This window comes from Haemaphysalis longicornis, unplaced genomic scaffold (genome assembly GCF_048455015.1).
Source record: "Haemaphysalis longicornis isolate Haplotype H1 unplaced genomic scaffold, Haemaphysalis longicornis Haplotype H1 scaffold_19, whole genome shotgun sequence".
NCBI classification, from domain to species: Eukaryota; Metazoa; Arthropoda; class Arachnida; order Ixodida; family Ixodidae; genus Haemaphysalis; species Haemaphysalis longicornis.
This window is the reverse complement of record NW_027526288.1, coordinates 8,115,438-8,130,222: the sequence shown is the minus strand read 5'-3', so window position 1 is coordinate 8,130,222 and position 14,785 is coordinate 8,115,438. Positions and strand designations below refer to the sequence as shown.

At 49.3% G+C, this 14,785-nt stretch overlaps 1 protein-coding gene across 1 annotated transcript; it reads right to left on the bottom strand.

The window, feature by feature from the left end:
* Window positions 1-535: 535 nt before the first annotated feature.
* On the bottom strand, window positions 536-14,388 carry LOC144166830 (uncharacterized). The gene is made up of 6 exons (XM_077696316.1): window positions 14,282-14,388; window positions 9,802-9,918; window positions 1,603-1,776; window positions 1,248-1,421; window positions 894-1,067; window positions 536-713 (listed from the first exon to the last, which is right to left on the bottom strand). The coding sequence occupies exons 1-6, from the start codon at window positions 14,386-14,388 to the stop codon at window positions 536-538; spliced, it is 924 nt and encodes a 307-aa protein (XP_077552442.1).
* Window positions 14,389-14,785: the final 397 nt, after the last annotated feature.

Genomic DNA, 14,785 nt, shown 5'->3' with positions numbered 1-14,785 from the left:
CATTCCAACATGCCAGCAGCAGTGGTGCTGGCAACTGCAGATTTTTTCAAGTTTGCGTCTTTGTGTACGACAAGGAGTAAAAGTGGTGTGTATAAAATGTTTCGAGCCATAAACTAGACCACAATGCTAATCAGTGAAGCGCAAAATGGGCGTCCAGCAGTGAACAAAAAATTAAAAAAAAAAAATCGTGAAATCGGCCCAGACGATAGTTTGTTACTGTTATTTGACCTTCAGGGGTTTCCATATTGCGCACATATATCAATAAAATAAAAACAAGAATGAATAAAAAATGGTCGTGTACACGCTTGTTCGTTCTCTCATGGAATCAACCGGGAGCAAGCATCACACTTGTAGCAACAGAATTGTAGCAAGGCCGCACCCATCACAGCTTTATCACCTTTCACTGGTTCCATAAAGCTGGCTTTGGATTGTCTCTTTGACTCTAGTTTACACTCGCTCTCAGTGTGCATGTATCAGTAGGGACCTGGGGCACCAATGGCAAAGGTGTGAGGGCACGAAAATGGAAAGAGAAGCCTTACTCAGAGTCCAGGTGGTAGTCCACACAGGTGACGGCCCTCTCGTTCTGGCGGTAAACGCCCTCCTTGCGCACGAGGAGGGCAGCCAGGGTGCGAGGGGAGGCTTGCAGAGAGGATGCACAACAGCTGCCCCTCTCCCTGAGAAGGGGCCACTTGGAGAGGAACTCCGGTGCACGCCTGCACACACAAGGCCACACCTGTCGCGACCCCTTTGCGTTTTGTCAGTTCCGTAAAGCTGGCTTTGGATCGTCGCTTTGACTCTTGTTTGCACTCGCCCTCAGTGTGCATGTATCAGTAGGGACCTGGGGCACCAATGGCAAAGGTGTGAGGGCACGAAAATGGAAAGAGAAGCCTTACTCAGAGTCCAGGTGGTAGTCCACACAGGTGACGGCCCTCTCGTACTGGTGGTAAAAGCCCTCCTCGCGCACGAGGAGGGCAGCCAGGGTGCGAGGGGAGGCTTGCAGAGAGGGTGCACAACAGCTGCTCCTCTCCCTGAGAGGGGGCCACTTGGAGAGGAACTCCGGCGCACGCCTGCACACACAAGGCCACACCTGTCACGACCCCTTTGCGTTTTGCCAGTTCCGTAAAGCTGGCTTTGGATCGTCGCTTTGACTCTTGTTTGCACTCGCCCTCAGTGTGCATGTATCAGTAGGGACCTGGGGCACCAATGGCAAAGGTGTGAGGGCACGAAAATGGAAAGAGAAGCCTTACTCAGAGTCCAGGTGGTAGTCCACACAGGTGACGGCCCTCTCGTTCTGGTGGTAAAAGCCCTCCTCGCGCACGAGGAGGGCAGCCAGGGTGCGAGGGGAGGCTTGCAGAGAGGATGCACAACAGCTGCTCCTCTCCCTGAGAGGGGGCCACTTGGAGAGGAACTCCGGCGCACGCCTGCACACACAAGGCCACACCTGTCACGACCCCTTTGCGTTTTGCCAGTTCCGTAAAGCTGGCTTTGGATCGTCGCTTTGACTCTTGTTTGCACTCGCCCTCAGTGTGCATGTATCAGTAGGGACCTGGGGCACCAATGGCAAAGGTGTGAGGGCACAAAACATGGAAAGAGAAGCCTTACTCAGAGTCCAGGTGGTAGTCCACACAGGTGACAGCCCTCTCGTTCTGGTGGTAAAAGCCCTCCTCGCACACGAAGAGGGCAGCCAGGGTGCGAGGGGAGGCTTGCAGAGAGGGTGCACAACAGCTGCTCCTCTCCCTGAGAGGGGGCCACTTGGAGAGGAACTCCGGCGCACGCCTGCACAAACACACAAGGCCACACTCTTCAAGACCCCTTAGTTCCGCAAAACTAGCTTCTGATAGCTCTTATGCTTGTTTGCACTGCCCCTTCAGTGTGAGTGCGTATTGGTAAGAACCCCGGAAGGCAACGGCAAGGCTTTTAGGACACAGTCCAGCTAATACATACAGGCGACGTGCCTCTTGTGCTCATAAGTTTGCACAACTTTGCAGTGCAGAAGCTACATCTTAACACAGTGGCTGAGGGCTAAAAATGACTAATAGCACAAATCACGAATTACGATGAAAACTGAGGAAGCGGAAAAAATGATTTAACCCATCCCTAAACTAAAAGGTCAAACACGCAAAGCTTGGTGGTAAACACACAATGCACGATGACAACCGAGGGCTTCGTCAGCTGTTAGCCTCCAATTCTGCCTCACAAACTTTAGGGCCCACACTAAAGCTGTGCATGGGCCGAAAATTTGGGCCCGAGCCCAGCCCAGGCCCGGTGCTCATCAAAGTAGGCCCAGCCCGACCCGACAAAGAAGGCCGATGGGCCGACCCGGCCCGGCCCGAGACCTTAAAGGAGCCACGAAGAGAAAATGCAAGTTGGTTTTATTCGAAAGATTTCGTGTTTTATAGTGCCCCCAGCGCTTGTCCGGATACAAACGGTGCTTTATTCACTGAGAAATTAAACAATTTAGGTTAAAATTTTCATTTTCCCGCTCAATCGTGCGTTTTCGTGGTCCCAAGTGACATCACTGAAACCCACCGCTCTGCAGCCTAGAGTACCTTCATTCACGCATCCGCCGTACAGGGTAGAGACACGTATACGCTGGCGCCGCCATTTTTGGTTGCTCGCTCGCCGCCGAAGCAAGTCATTGTGTCAAAACCGCGCTAAAATTATCGCCGCAACGCGGTTTACTGAAGAAGTTTGAATCATATTGTCTGTTTCGCGTTGCTAGGTCTCGTGGGAAACGAAAAGAATAACGCGCCGAGCCCGTTGGCCCAATTGCGGCGGCACGGGACCGTTCGAAGGTTGTCTCCACCCTGTACAGCGGTGTTGGTTTGTTCCCGCATTTCTTTACGTTCCGTAGCCTAGATGGCGCCACCATACCGTGGCAAGCGTTTGGTTTGTTTTTGCCCGCATTTAAACCTGGCTTGTTTTTGTTCTGGGAGAAAATATTCGTTCCCTGAAACAGTGCTCGCTCGACAAATGGGGTCACGTAAGACACCGTTGCTTGCGTCAATCGGCCAGTGTCGTCTGAGACAACCCCAAGCCCCGTAGTGCTGTGCAGCGAAACCAGGCATGCTGTGCGCAGTACGAACAGCAGAACGCATCAGTACTTCTATGTTTACATGTGCTTTCGTAACTTCCACTGTTTGTCCCATCATTCTTATTGCTTTGTAAAGAATGTGCCCTAAATTTAAGCGCAAATCGCTCGTTCGTCTAGTTTGTAAGTTCTACCTAATTTGCGTCTGCTTCTGCCAGCCTCCGCCAATCGCAGAGCTTAACTCATGTGACATCACAGGTTCTGTTGCGGGAAATGAGCTGGTGGGTCGCATGACCATTCCCGTTTTTCCTAATTATGTAGCTTATTTGAGCGAAGTTTACGTTAAAAGTGGTGTCAGTATGATTCTAACGAGACAATCTTTTGAATGAACCAAACTTGTGTTTTCTCTTCATGGCTCCTTTAACCTTATGGTCCGGGACTGGCCTGGCCCGGCCGTGTGTTTCCAACCCAAATACCGTAGGGGCCCGCGCCTGATTGGGGCACGTTTGGAAGCGAAAACTACCTAAAAGCGGTAAAATGCATCTTAAGGAAAATGATGACAGGCAAAGCCAACATTAAACGGGCAAGACAACCCCAATTAAACATATCGTGCACATATCCCCACCGCAGCTGTCCTTCGCTCAGCTACATACGAAAGAATTGAAACCGACATAAAGGTGACCGAACCGCCCAACCTAAAAAAAAAAAAAAAAAAAGAGCCAAAACCCCCAAAACCACGGACAAATTCATGGCAATATTGAAAAAATATTCAACAAAAGTAGCCGAAACCGAAATGGCCCAAGCTACTGAAAAGAAAAAAAAAAAAGAGCTGGAACTAACATAACGGGAACAAAACAACCCGGCATTTTGTGCAGAATTTCATGATGTTCCACAAATGAATTAAAACAAGCAATTAAAAAATAGAATGGCACCTTGGGCAATTGAACCTGATTTTTGCAACTGCTATCCAGAAATGGGACCTGTATACCAGGGGACCAGCCGGTTCGTGTTTGTTTAACTCTTTCGTTACCACGCCTATTCAAATCGATCACCGGTGATCGATGATTTATATTGCCTATTTCGACATGTTGTAGTCGTTTCTGGTACACCTAATACAGCCAGTGATTAGTCTAGGCATTGCCCGTTTAGAAACAGTTTAAATTTTCCCGCTCCGGCGACATTGAGATTTTTGGCGGCGTTTTTTGCGAGCTGAGGTGCGCGTGTTTTTGACGAAGGGGGCGTGGCTGCTTCACTTGAGAAAAAAGGATGCAGGTCGTGGTTAGGCTGCATTACCATAATATTTTTTTTGTCAAAAGGCTCCTGGCAAGTCAAATACCAAATAACGGGGTCAGCTTTGTAATCCGACAGCGTTGAGAGGTGATAATTACTTGAAAATGGCCTCAGCTATTCACTAATGATCTTTGGTTCATACAAAGGGCAGCTTTATTCTCCCAAAGCTTATTTCTGATGGTCCCCCGCATGTCTAGCAAGTGTGCATGACATTGTCAACCAGTTTCCAGCAGTTTCGGTTTCGTTTTCGCATTGCGAAATTCATATTTGGCGCTACTACGCAGTTACCCAACTACAAGATCATTTGCCATGGCGCCTCCGTTGCCCGCTACTGCTCCTCAAAACAAGCATGCCGCTCGCGCTTCCACTTTATCTACGCCTTGCTTCTGCGATAAGAGCTCCCGCTGAAAGTCAAACGATAACACCAAGTCGTCGGGTATCAGTTCGGACGAGGAGAACGCTTCCAATTGGCCTTGAACACCGCCAGCTGTTCACCGGCCAGTTTCGGTTTCATACGAGGGTATTTCCGCAAGTCTAGTGTCGCTTCTTAGTAGTACTGTTTATTCTGACAAAGTCTCCAACAGCCTTGTATTTGTTTCTTTTCGAAATTGTTAGGTGGCGCTGCAATGTAGTAGGCTCGTAGTGCTGAACTCGCTTCACAGCCCGACGGCGGCTTGGTGAAAGCTTGCTGGGCATGATTCTAGCGCATCGTACCTTATTCCTGCAAGCAGGGCTACCATAGTGAGTCAGAACATTATAATAAAACGCAAATGAAAGTTCTGACTGATGAGCGATCATCAGAACGTCAACAAGCATCCACTAAAGAGTTTGGTTCTCAACTCCAAGCGGATTTTTTCACATCGCTTGCTTGCCTTCAATATTGTGCCCGTCATAATCATTGACAAGGTGTTTTTACATCACGTGGAGGCTAATTTGGGCCTTTAATAATGTCAAACCACCAGATTTCTTCTAGAGAACTATCCAAAATAGCAAAACTTGAAATAGAGGTTGGGCTTCACCACATGGCATGGGCACCACGTGGGCTAACATTTTCTTTTATATCTGACAAATTGTACTGCGCAACTCATTTTTTTTTCTAGGACGGGTTCTTGAAATGTCTACCTACAAAATGTATATTCTAAATTTTTTCTACTACACGTGGTTTATTATACACAACTTACTTTTTTCTTTTTTCTTCGACGCGCGGACAAAAATTTCGAATTTGATAATTTTTTTAGGAATCATTATTTAGGAAAACATTAATAAAACTGGTGTCGTTGGAAAGCACGTGGAATAATCTGCATTGTATGTCACTGCAATGTGTGCCTAACCGATATGTATAGCACAAAAAAATGTTTTGTTAGACCCTTCAAAATTGGTCAATTTCCCGCGGTAACGAAAGAGTTAAACAGGGTGTGTACTTTGTTGTTTCGTCAGTATACGGTTCCTTTTCTCAAGAGTATATAGGGCTGTCAGACTCGGTCCCTTTTTTTTTTATCGAGACGCAAAGTACACGCGTGCATTTATGCACATCTTATCGTTGCCGCTTCACTACGTTCTATACCGACGCATATTGCATATCTATAAAGTTTCAATCATATTAAGTGTTACTGTTTAGGCGGCTGTTGGCGCATTTAAACCCCCTTACTCCCCTGTTGCGCTTTTCCTTTCGTCTTCGTCTGTCGGCCATTAGGCCCGAGGGCAACGGCCACCTCCTACCACCAGCTACGATCGTCACGATGTTTTCCCGGCGAAACAAAGAGCAAAACTAAAGTTGAATTGTCACCTCAGTCTTTGACAGCTTCACTTTTGTTGGCTCAGAGAAGGAAACGCAACCCTGAATACGGCACTGCTACAGAAAACAGATGGAGACGCAGGTTTCCCTAGCAGCGTTTGCAGTTCAAAGTGTTCCATCTTGAAAATTTGTTTTCGCTCGAACTTAGAGGTGGAAACTAGTCACGCTGAATTGTCATTCGTTGTACTTCCCTAGGCGGTGTGTCGCTGAGCCGCATGTGTTGCTCAGTTCATCCCAAGACATGCAGTTGCAGGTCTCTCACACTTACCGGCTTGCCATACGCCCGCGTGTGCCTTAGGGCCTAACGATAAGTCCCGTGGAATGTAAAATAAAACCTGAAACCTGACCCATGCTTTTACCGCGTCAGCAACATGTAGTTTCTGCGATATCATAGAAAACCTAAGTATTGCTTCACTGTGCGAGACCAGCCCGGCCTGTCCGAAGCATTTACATTTCGGTCCGAGTCCGGCCCGGGCCTGGGTGATAAGTTGGGTGGCCCGAGCCTGGCCCGTGGGCCGGGCCGGGCCCGGGCTTTCGGGTAAGCCCGAGCCCGTGCACACCTCTAGTCCACACGACGCTCATGAGCACTCTCGCGATTATGCTCACGAATACGTGCCTGCATAACCACTTGCTCTTCAGCCAAACGAATCACCCGTGGCCCACCCATAGTCTCGTCAATGCGAGTTCAAGACATCATCATTGGAGCTTCTCAGTGTGGGCTTTACTTTGTGGCTTTTAGCATACAGCTCTTTGGCCAACAATGTGGCCTATCCATAGGCCTGCGAATGTAGTGAATTGCCCATGGCTGCTGAATTACCCTTAATAGAGCGGTGACTGAATAACTGCGGTGGTGTTTAGCCTTTTCTGAGCGACCCGGCCTCCTAGGTGCCTGGAACGCCAGCAGGGTCCTAGACATTGGTGGAAATCTACAATTATTGTCATAAATGAGCATGTTGCCTTTGGGCCTTTGGGGCCCCCACCTGGCCTTCAAAGGCTTGTTTGCCCTATTTTAAAACTGACGTGAGAAACAGTGCAACCGGGCCAACTGGGCAACCGGAAGCATCTTTGTCACGCAGCCGGTAGTGAGGGGGGAAGGGGGGGGGGCATATGCATCGGCTGCTAAAATGCAAAGTGCAATGTACCACCAAGCAGAGCCAATGGCTGCATGTGTCCCAGAACGCAAGGGCCCTGAAAAGTGTCTCTAGGCTGTGTTGCTCTGAGCTGGTCAGTTCACTGCATCCACAGTGCTTTGAGGCACAAGGAAAGAGTGACACTTCCAGGCCTTCTAGGTGACACATTTTAGAGAACGATAACTTGGCTAATACTCAACACTGAAGCGATTTTTGTGGAAGGATATTCCCAGGATAGTACTCCAATTACGGCGGGCTTTACTGTATGACGCATAGCATGCAGCTCTTTGGCCAAACGTATTGCCAATGGCCTATGCATAGACCTGTGAACGTGAATTCAGGTCACCATCATCATCACCAGAGCTTCTCAAGGTGGACTTTACTGTATGGCATTTCGCATACACACTGCACTTTAAGTCCGTTATTTCAAGCTTCGCTTGGAAAAAAAAAGCATAATATCGCAACACAACATGATGGCTCAGCTTGTAGCATTGGGTGCAAAATGAGAAATGGCATCCAAGTACTACGCAGTGAGTCATCACAGTCACTGCACATACTACAAGCAGCCTTACATGACTGATACCAGCATTACCAGAAGAATTTGCAGCTGCTTCCTCTTCTGGAGCAACTGGAGAGAACGTGATGGTAAGATTATATAGAAGTTGCTCCAGGTTTGCAAAAACAAACTAGTGCTAGCTACACCAGCCTTCAAGGACAGGTGTCAGACGGCCAGGCAAAAAAATATACACATACCCACCGCCACTCCCTCAAATAAAAAACTGCTCCCTGACGTTCCCCCAAGCGGGAAAATCCTGTGTTAGTGCTCCGCTATAACTTATCAACTGTCCCTTCTCGAGGAGGAGTGGTACAGCCCATCCTATGGTTTAAAAGAAGACAGTTCATGTAGAGTACTCACAGAGTACCCGCCGCGGTGGCTCAGTGGCTAAGTTGCACTGCTGAGCACGAGGTCGCGGGTTTGATTCCCGGCCGCGGCGGCCGCTTTTCTGATGGAGGCGAAAAGTAAAAACGCCCGTGTGTACGAGATTTCGGCACACGTTAATAATCCCCAGGTGGTCAAAATTAATCCGGAGCCCTCCACTATGGCACGGCTCGCACGGGTTTCACGCACACAATCTTGGCCTGCACATGCAACGTCACTTGGTGTCCTCATCTTTCAAGACTCAATCAAGATGAGCCAGCCGAGCTGAGAAACCGGTTCCAACTGAAAAACACGACGACTACAGGAGTGATCCTGGCAAGCCACTACCACACGAGGAGTGCTTGCGGGCTGTCCTCGGCACACTGCCCTGCACTGCACAGCTCCTGCTGCTACAGCACTGCCCCACTGTGAGGCCTGGAGAGGAGAAAAAGGAACACATGGACGTGCATGAGGAAGACCCACACACGCTGCTGCTCCTGGAAACACCCGTAATTTCCCTGCCCCCAAATTCCCACTTGGGGTGCTGAAGCTATGCCGGGCCTATTTAGATTGCCTCGTGACCTTCAACACATCTCGACCTGCAGGTGCTTCCGTTTCAGAAGAAAAAAAATGCCGCAGCCGGGACTGAAAGCACATGCTTGGCCTCGGCTACTGAGCCCCAACGGCGGCTCCGGGAGCCATCTCTGGGGCCCTCGGTGGCGGACTGTGCATTTACCCGAACACTGCGACTTCCACTGGCATCCCTCGAGCCCCACCCGCAAATGTTTGGGCGAGCGCACGCAGACAAGACATCCATTTGCACATCCTCTGAAGTGTGAGATTTCCGACATCTTGGACCGCACAGAAGGTCACAGAACTGGGCAGCAAAAATTTAGCAGAAATAAGCTGCCGAGATGGGGCCGGGAGGAAGCACCCACGACCCAACAACCAAATCCGTTCTGCTGACCAGCCATGAGGGGCTGGCTTTCTTGGTAACCTCCAAAGCAACAAACCGCCACCCTGCCAGGTCTCGCCATCTGCTTGGGCTTCAGCAAAAAGGGGAAATGCACAGCAAGGCAGGCCCCACCTCCTAACGGACATGACGCCGACGTAACGGACGCTGAACTGAAATCTCTAGGTACTGCTTGGATGCAACTGGAATTGAAAATGTGGTTCACCCACGCACATTTTGCGCCTTGCTGTGTGGGCAGTGCACGAGAGCATTTTTAGAGCCGAGAACGCCTTCTGCTCAAGTGCAAGGTGAAGATGCGCTGCTGAAGACCGCTCCATTGAGTGTTCAACACTTGTGGTGCATACAATTTGTGCTCAACTTTGTGTTCCATTTTCTGCCTTCAGTTAAAGGTCGCACGCAAACTAACCTTAACCCATTCGCTTCCAAAGCCTGAGATCTGCCGGCTGCTTCTCAATGCCAAACTGCGATAACCCGGTGCTGGAGTGCTGCCCTTCGGAACGAGTGAAACTTAGCAATGCCGAATGGGCTCCACTGTGCACTGGTGTCTGAACGCAAAACGAAACACCCCTGCGGTGTCCCTAGATGCACGTAAGAGGAACGAGACAAAGCGCAGCAGTTGTCAGAATAGCTGGGCGGGGGGACAATAAAGAAGCCGGCACTTACGCCCTGGCCTGCAGCACGCCCCGTGCGGGCGTGCCGGCCATGGTGCAGGTGGTGCTTGTGCGGCTCACCATGGGTGCGTCGTCCTTGCCGCTGCTCTTGCCGCGGCTGCTGGGGCCACTGGAAATCAGAGAGATCCAAGTGATGACATGGTCTTGTACATGTTTGAGAAATGCTCCGTATGCAGCTTCCCGGACTTGCTGTGTGGGAGACAGCCAGACAAAGGAAGTCGTCTGACAAGATTTCAGACAGCTGTAATGAATAACCTTAGACAAAAAAGTGCTTATAGCCTCAATAAAAAATTCTCACATTTCTCAGCGGCAGGGTAAGATAATCGACCTATGCTCTCACTCGACCTACATCCCGACTTACACAGTAACATGCCAGGAAACACTTCATTTCCATGACGAAAGGGAAAGCGAGGCTTACGCACCTGCCCGTGATAAACGACAATGATTGAACGAAACGTGCAACCTGTTAAAGACACATCCCTTCAAATGCATTTGTTGGCAGGGTAATGCAATCGCATCACTGCTCGAAGTGACACAAAAAAAAAGAGTAAAGAAAGCCACGTGTGTCAAAGCAAATTTCTGGCCACTGCAGTGCTTACAGGACCAAATGCTTTCCTCCCAACCTTTCCCACCATTCACAGGCACAGCTCCGCCTTAGGAGACATTGCACGCTTAGAAGGGGCCCACATAATATGAATTTAGGTAGGTACAAACAATAAAATTTTATTAAAAGGCCAACAACACTGAAACTTTGCCTCACCCAAATAGATTTTAAACATGCAGTAAGCACAACGAAACCAACCCGAGTGTGATTCATAGCCACGTGAAACAACCTGTTAATCAAGTAGAGACGCTAAAGTAGCTGCGTAGCACACGACGCTGCACCTGCCGGCAGATTGCGCAAAGACCCATGAAGCGGAAGTGACATTCCGGCCAGCCAGGTACTTCATCCTCCATTAGGCCAGTCTGAGCTCTGTTGGGTGTAGTTCTATGGCTTTTGCATGTGTAAGTGCTCGCGCACAGGTTTACTCTGACCAACCAGCCGCCGCTCGCTCGCTCGCCAGCTGCAACGCCACTTCAGCCTGGGCTGCGCTCTTCTCAATTTCGACTTCGAAAATCAGTTTTGCTTTTCGTTTGCACCATGCACGCACGCATTTCAGCTGCCACATTTTGTGACTTGTGTAGTCTTTTTTAGGTACACTATATAGAAATTGGGCTTTCAAGAGGTCAATTTTCAGTGCGGTTGGCCTTTAAACCTGCCCCTCTCACCCTCCAAGAAAGCGTGCACTGTCAAAGAGCAAAATGTTTTCTAGGCAAGCATGTACTGACCGCCAAATCACACCTATGACCTTCAATATCTGGGGCGGTATTCTCATAACCGTCCCTTTTGCACCCCTTTCATCGTGACGTACTTCCAGTTAAAAGCAGTGGGCCTTTGATTCAAATACCGTAACTGTTCTTGCAAACGCATTTTAAAGAACTAAAACCGTATCAGAGTATCTATTATGTGTTTATTAGAACGTATTTTGAAAAACTAAACGCGATGAATTTTTTTTTGTTACGACGTTGAAAGTTTTCACCGCAAGGGGAGGAACATCCAAAGATGGCAGCTACAGTCAACTGTTTCCTTGTGACAGTGAAGTGTAAACAATGCTGCGGCTACTCAGTTCTTCCCGGTTGGACTCTGTTTTGAGGTCGGTTACAATGCCCGTGCGTCAAGATGACCGTCCAGTTACGTATTTTGGCATAGATGCACTTGTGGCACACAGACGCGGGCTTTTCCAAGGACCCAGAATGGTGCTTTACGTCGTTGACATTTTTGTGGTGCTCTACGAGTGAAAAAATGTGTAAGAGGAGGGGGGGGGGGATTTTCGTTTCTTAACGACGCACCTGTTGCGCGAGAAGTCTACGAACGTTAGGCTGGTATGTGTATGCGTAAAGTACCAATAAAAGGTTATAAATGTCATGCAGAGTGCTTGTGTAATTTTGGTCGTCTGCTCGACAGCTATCAAGCTCGCAGATGATCGTTTATTCCATTGCACCTGCTGACCGTTAGCTAGCTGGCAGGCGATCCTTTATTTCACTGCGTGGTGCGGCGTATCATGCACAGGCTCACGGCGGGCTGCGGCAGCGATATCGTTTCTTCGTTACTGGCCCCAGACTGAAAGCGAGTGGTAGCGAAGAAACGAAGGGCGCATAAAACTTGCTCCTCGACTTGCTCCAAGTTCGACCCGGAGCTCGTCGCACAGCCATCGCACGGTGCTCTTTGAGAGGCACAAATGCTGGCAGAATGCTTCTCGGGGCACATCGAACGCGTCTACATGGCTTCTCGACCGCTTGTTCCGCCGGCGAGCCAACAACAAGGCGATAATCGGTGCATTCATGACTGCTTCCGAAAACAGTCTGTCTGAAATTCAAATCGCCTGTTCGAAGAAGCCGCAGTCAAATGCAGTATGTCCGCCGCGCTTGCGTTGCGTCACATCCGGTTGTTTGCTTTTAGCCAATCAGGACTCGCTCAAAAGGGATACTTTTGAAAGGGACACAAGAGAGACATAACACGAGAATACCGCCCCTGAGCAGCCCATCACTTAAAATATACTTGCACCCCAGTGCCACCCATTAGGATTTCACCACTCTAGTCAACCGTCAGCAGTGATAATCTTTTTTTTTGTTTTGTTTCTACTGACTGTACAAAAAAGCCTACTACAACGGAATGCTTGAAGCCCGTGTGCAATCATGTCGTGTCACCTGCTCCTACTGCCTTGGGGCAACAGGCACTCGACTTTCTCTGGGGGCCATAGGGCATGAAAAAGGGTTCCACACATCTACTTGGTACAAGACCCAGCGGCAGTACATATTGAAACCTGCCCAGCCTCTTACTTCGTTCGGAGCTGTTCCACCAACAAAGCAGTGGTGATGCTTTGGCACCGTTGACCAGCTGTCCCATTATTCACCGGGTGCTGCTCACTTAACGATTGATTAGTGATTGATAGAAATGATTAGTAAGGAGTGTTAGACCAATTAAGGTATGGATTACAGTCAGTTGAGAAGAATCCAGGTGGGACTAAGGTGGATTAATGAATTATTGTGGGTTACGATGAGTCAACATGGATTTAGGACCATACTGGATGAAGGTTGATTACGGAGAGCAAAATAGCCTGGCTAGTGTGTCAACAGGATGTGTATATATAAGTACAAATAATAGTATTGTGCAAGCTTTCACCTTCAAAGCACATCTGTGGACACAAGTGTCCTGGGAAATTTTTACACAGCTAATTTTATTTATCATCGGTTTGAACGTTTGACCCTGGCAATATAAACCAACATTGACTATTCGGAGGAACATGTGCAGAATAAGTCACGCTCTCACGGAGTTGTTATGTGCACAATGAACGTCTTTAAATGAGAATGTTACCCCACTGTGTTCGTACTATCTGCATCACATCTTCTCTTTCCAGCCACCAGAGAACTTGAATGAACTCGATAGACATGCTAGCTATGAGGCAATAGATCCCTCCACATCACCTCATCTTCTACCACCAGTTGGTTGGCAGGAAGCAAGCCTTTCCAGCCATTTCTACATGGAAAAGAGCCTCAGCGCTGGGTCATTGATTTGATGATTGTAGGGTTTAACGCGCCGACGCAACGCAGGCGATGAGGCGCACCGTAGTGGAGGGCTCCGGATTAATTTTGACCACCTGGGGATCTTTATCGTGCGCCGAAATCTCGTACACACGGGCGTTTTTGCTTTTCGCCTCCATCAGAAAAGCGGCCGCCGCGGCCGGGAATCGAACCCGCGACCTCGTGCTCAGCAGCGCAACGCCTTAGCCACTGAGCCACCGCGGTGGGTAGCGCTGGGTCATTATAATCCTGCTTTCTTTCAAATGACAACTGCCTTTCCGGAGGCTCTGTAGCAGCAGCTAATCATGTCCAGGTAGGTAAAGAAGTCACTGCTTGTTTGGGCCGCCATACAAGGCGTGTCCCTCAACACACACCTGAATAATTCTATTTGGAACAGTTCCAAACTCTGCCGCCAGCACAAGCAATTGCCACAGCTAAGGCAATGCTGCATTTGAGTACTCACTAAACATTAAAACCACGCATAATGGCACTGCCCACAAACCTCAATGACATGGGCCAACAATCCTCGCTATGCTGCCATGAGACAGACCGCGTTGCTCTGGGGACAGAAATGGGTCTTAAAATAGAGGAAATGGAGGCACCCAAAAAAGCAAGTCCGACTGAGATGGTTAGAAAATCTGCTCTACTTTGTCACTTCATGCGATGGCTACAGCTGGCAGATGCAGAAAACAACTGCACTCTGGGATCTAACACGCCCGCGTCTCTTTCCCGCACTATTTGCGTGGCTGTTAATATTCGAGTAGCTTAAAGTGCGTTATGTAGACGTACCGGAGGGGATAACACGTGGCAGTACACGAACGTATACTATTTTCTGCGGGCTGCGAACTTACCTCGGTAGGCAGCTGCCAGAGGCGCCGCTGGACGAGCCGAGTGACAGCTTCAGCTGCTGAGGCTTGCACCTCTTGCTCCTTCCACGCTTCGGAGCCGCCGAAAACATGGCGTCCTGCAGTAACCGGTTCAAAGGCCACCGCTTATACGATAACAATGCGAAACTATGCTTGAAGTACGCCCGCGAAAAAGTGAAAACAAGGTACGTGCAACAAGCAATACTCAGGCGCCAAACAGCTCAACAGGGAGACCGGTGGCGCGAGCGAAGATATAATTCGACGCGGCCAGGCCAACACAAAGCAGTGGCTAAAAGCAAGGCACGGGATCGGCGTGTCAGATGACATTTCGAGGGAAGCAGCTAGGCAAGGTGACGACTCACTCGGGCGTGTTAATTGCGGTGCAGGGACGCTTGTGGCAGAACCCGCACGTAACCGTGAGCTGAAAGCGGTGAGGGTTAAGAAGCCGAACGCTCGACACCACGCCGCAGGGCAAGCACAGAACGCGAA